The 4,612-nt window shown below is 41.4% G+C and overlaps 1 protein-coding gene across 4 annotated transcripts in view; it reads right to left on the reverse strand.

Annotated features, from left to right (window-relative positions):
• Positions 1-962: 962 nt before the first annotated feature.
• The window catches only part of Cwc22 (CWC22 spliceosome associated protein homolog), a 50,044-nt gene continuing 46,394 nt past the window's right edge, over positions 963-4,612 (reverse strand). For all 4 annotated transcript variants that reach the window (XM_021186238.1, XM_029474264.1, XM_029474266.1 and 1 more), the window contains one exon: positions 963-1,773. In XM_021186238.1, coding sequence (XP_021041897.1) covers positions 1,199-1,773 — 575 coding nt within the window. In that variant the 3' untranslated portion in view covers positions 963-1,198. The remainder of the gene's footprint in view (positions 1,774-4,612) is intronic.

Here is a 4,612-nt window from a genome sequence, read left to right on the forward strand (position 1 = left end):
TTAGACTAGCCCATTCATTTCTTATCCGTTCCAAGGTCAGGCTACAGAACAAAGGAAATGAAGTGACAAGATGTCAACAAGTCAACAGATGCCAAGTTCTGAAGAGACAAGAGGTCAGAGAATGGTGGTGTGAAGCCAGGTGAGCTGGGAGCTGGGTGGGCAGTAATCACAGCGTCCTCCGTCAAGGAGAAACTTTCAGCCTCAGCTGTAACAACATAAAGACAACGTCAGAAGTCCTAAGGACCTAGGAATAGAACTTCCAGGCAAGGACGCTGAGAAAGTAAATATAATGTGTGCAAAATATCTAAATTTCTTCTGTGTGCTGGATTAATGACTTGTGCCATTAAGTCCCCCCATACTTAATACTCACACTTTGGCTAAAATTGGCCCTAGGCACTTTAAGATGAACAAGTGTAAGGAGTCCACTGCACAAATGGGGTGAGACCCGCCCACCCACCTAAGGCCTCAGGCAACATTTTATCTGCATAGTAATAACTATGCTTAGATATTTTGAAAAAGTTACAATGAAGAAAATCTTTCCCATTCATGTAAAAAAATTGGAATTGCTTCATAGGCAGTTCATGTACCTCATGACTACACTTTTTAAATGATTAATGCAAATTAAAATTAAATAATGTTGGCCTCATGTTAAAGCTGATAAATAGCTATACGCATAGGAACTTTATAGGTGAACTTCTGCAGCAGTCTGGCACGAGGAGAGCTGGGCGCGTGGAAGCAGAGTCTCTAACAAGCTCACCTCTTACTGAGCAAGGCAGACTTAGTGCCTTCCTCTCAAACCCCTGAGAGAAACCTATGCAAGGGAACTTGTCAGAGCACCTCACTGCAAAGACTAGACAACGTTTACTTATTTTGGCCTTTTGTTATAGATAAAAATCACTAATAATTATGGTAATTCATAGAAATTGACACAAAGAAAAATGTTTTAGAAAAAAAGACAATGATTCAATGAACATTTGTTCCTTTTATTCACAAAACATAAGACTTACCCTTTTGTTGAATCCCTTTATGATTTTACACAAAGAACCTTGAGATGTATCAATTATAAAACATGTCAAAAAGAAGACATCTTCAAAATTTACAAACAGGTACTTTATACAAGAGTTCTCTATAAAATTCATCAATGTAAAAAAGACACTGGACTAAATTAAGTGTAAGGCATGTTCAGTTGTCATTAGGACTATTTCTGTTTTGTTGGAGACTTTTCTCTCCTCCGGTCCTGACTTCTCTTTGACTCTCTAGACTGTTCAGGGCGTCTGCTAGGCTTTTCCCAGCGCCTCTCTGCACCGTTCTGACACCTGTCGTCGTCTCCCTTGTGACCAGAATGCCTTCTACTCCTCTCCCTTGACTTGGAGCGATCTTTTCTTCTAACATTATCACTGTCCTGATTTCGGCTTCTTTGCTTCTCATTTTCAGAAAAAGAATCTCTTCTCTCTCTCCGCTTCTTCTTTGGCTCGCCATGCCTGTCTTCTGGCTCTCTGTGTGGGCCTTGTTCTCGGCCATTGCCAACTCTGCTGTGACTATTCTCATGGCTTCTGTCGTCTATGTGCTTTGCTAGGGGATCTCGCCAGTCTGCATCTCGTGAGTTCTGAGCTCTGTGTCTTTCAGACCTTGCTCTCTCAGTCCTCCCTTCCTGGTGCCTTTGGTCCTCCCTGCCTCCTTCTCGCCTCCGCTCAAGTGCTTGGTGGCCCCTCGCTAACTTATCAACTTCTTCGCCTCTGGCCTTCCCTTGTCTCTTCTTTCTTGTACCTTTAGCTGTATGCAAAAAGTGAATTATAGTTAGTTTTTATGTTAATATAAATTCATAATTAACAATAACATTTACCAGCATACTGCAGAGCACTTATTTGTATATATTGGATGCAAAGTCAAACTGAAAAGCCTAAAAATAGACTATTTTAAAAGATTAATAAATTCTAAAATATGTCATTAATAGTTACTATGTAATTAGTTTGAAACTCAAGTCCCCATAAGAACTTTCAATAAACTATAGCAAATGGAAACCATCAAGTAATTAGATACATACATACTCTTAACTCCATCAGAGCTGCTTGTCAGATGAAATGTAGCTGCAGGAGCCCTGGTACATAACCAAGACTCATGGCCACCCAGCCCAAACCACTTCCTACCGGGGACGAGGGCACCTGTGTTCTCATCACAGAATGAGTGTGCTTCCTGGCCATACGAGCAAGAGATGGGTTATGACAGCTAAGAACTCAGTGAGAGCCCTGAACACTTTATTTCTGATACAAACTTCTAAGGAAACCTTGAATAATTCAGTTTTACTGATATAATCCCAGATATAAAATATAGGGAAATAAACCACCATTTTAAGTTAAACTTGGTCACTTATTAATTCAATTTCATGAATCAAAAGCACCAAGATGACTAAAATTTCACAAATCCTTTCACTACAGAAAGAAAACACAATGGTAAAGGACTTCTTCTTGCCCCAAATGTCAGTGTACCAACCCCTCTTTCTTCTGCTAAGTGACTGTCGATGGCACATGGTGTACAAGTGGCCTGCCAGTCAGAACTTCCTTCTTGGGCTGCAGCTGCCCAAACAGCAGCCATCTGGCTCAGTGCTAAGCCCATGTCTCTGGCTTGTTCTACAGTCAGGGCTCTGCCAATGTTACACCTCAGCCATGCAACAATATGCAAACCCTTGGCCATGTCTGCTTCTCTGTTTTCTAATTTGGAGGCAGTTCATACTACTTTTATGCTAATAGTTTAATAATGAAACAGTTCTCTGCAAAATTGTATGATAAGGCAAATTAACTTAGAATCAGCAAACTTTCTCACTGCAAAATTCAAGCTGAGCTATCATCTGTCCTCAAAATAGATGCCATGAAATATACTCTGTGACATTCAAAGAGCTGTTAAATGACTGGTGCTGCATTCTTCCAATGTGGGACTAAAGTTCTTGGAAGCAAATGCACTCCTGCTTTAAGAAGACAGAACAGGAAGAGCCCCTCAGTTCTGATTATCATACAGCAAGCCAGGCACTTTCAAATGTAACACAGTGGGGAATCACAGCGTGAGTATCTGCCTTTCAACCTAAGGCTGAGCATAGAGGCTGCTACCATTGACACAGGCACTCCGACACGACACAACGATAACCTCAGATATGCAGACGCTCCTTCACCCACATGGACCCAGATGCTCTACTGAAGAAAGCAGAGCAGGTCTTAGGTGAAACTATACAAACCTTTTCAGAAAACATGGACAAGAAGAAACTGAAAAAGAATTTCAATAGAGCATCCTCTTTTCCTGGTGTAAAAGGCACATACTAAGAGGAACTGACATCTGTTAGAACTTTCCATCTGTTTGAAGGCACTGAGGATCTGCAACATTTGTGATGCTGGAATGAAAGATGTACTCACAGAAAGGAAGGGAGCTTGTACGAAGAAAGAACAACCTGAGAGCAGCAGCTCCAAAGCCTCCAAGTGAAATGAGGACTGGCAGGATGGTTCAGTGGTGAAGAAAACTGCCCAGCCTACAGACCCGAGCTTTATCCTTGGGTCCCACACGACAGAGGAGAACCAACTCCTGAAACTTGCTGTCATCTCCACAGAACAGACAGACATACAAGTGTGCGCACATGCACACACACGCAAATGCATTGAAAATATCTTTTAAAAGGAAAATGATTTGAACAAAAGTACCTGGTGTGTAACTCAGGTCATGGTATAAAGATAAGGCTGGGTAAATAAAAGAAAAGGGATGGTTTGTCTCTTGTAGAAATTCAATTACTAATCCACAAAGAAAAAAGATAGGTCATCATTAGGCAAACACCACAGAGAATGCTCTCAAGATGGCTGCCAAAAAGGCTGAGGAAAAGTTGGAGACAGATTTAAACAATGAAATGAAGTGTTTATCTGAAGAAATTCAACAACACTTTCTCAATTTAGTGATGACAGTTGATGTTAGTTAATTAGGACATGCCAGCAGTTCCAAGCCCCTTGAGTAGATGCACTAAGAGCAGACCATTTCCATGACATTCTATCTAAAATGCCAAATCTAGCAGTTGGACTGAGAAAGGTGGACTCATATTTGAATGTTTGGTCCCCAGTTGGTAGAACTGTTTGGAAAGGAGTAGGTGTGGCCTTGTTGGAGGAAGTGTGTCACTCGGGCATCTGGAGTGGGCTTTAAGGTTTCAAAGGCACATGACCTCTACCTCAGACTTGCAGATTAGCTGTAAGCTCTCAGCTACTGTTACAGGCCATGCCTACAAGCCTGCTGCCATGCTGCCTGCCATGACGGTCCCAATGAACTATTTCTTCTATTAGTTGCATGGTTATGGTGACTCTTCACAGCAGCGGAAAAATAACTATGACATCAACTTTTATTCTGATCTTAACAAAGTATCAAATAAATATCTACACTGAAGAACTTCAATGTGACCAGAAACTTCAAAGAAGTTTGGAAGCCCTGATGGAAACACTGTGAAATATAAACAGATCCCTGAAAAAAAGGAAAAAGGACTGCTGAGGGCCATGCAGGAGAAATGACAAACAGCTTTAGAACTCATGGAAAGCAGCCCACCAGTTACCACAGCCATGATGGGTACACCTTTGCTGTGTGTCACACCCTA

Source organism: Mus caroli, chromosome 2 (genome assembly GCF_900094665.2).
Source record: "Mus caroli chromosome 2, CAROLI_EIJ_v1.1, whole genome shotgun sequence".
Taxonomy (NCBI): Eukaryota; Metazoa; Chordata; class Mammalia; order Rodentia; family Muridae; genus Mus; species Mus caroli.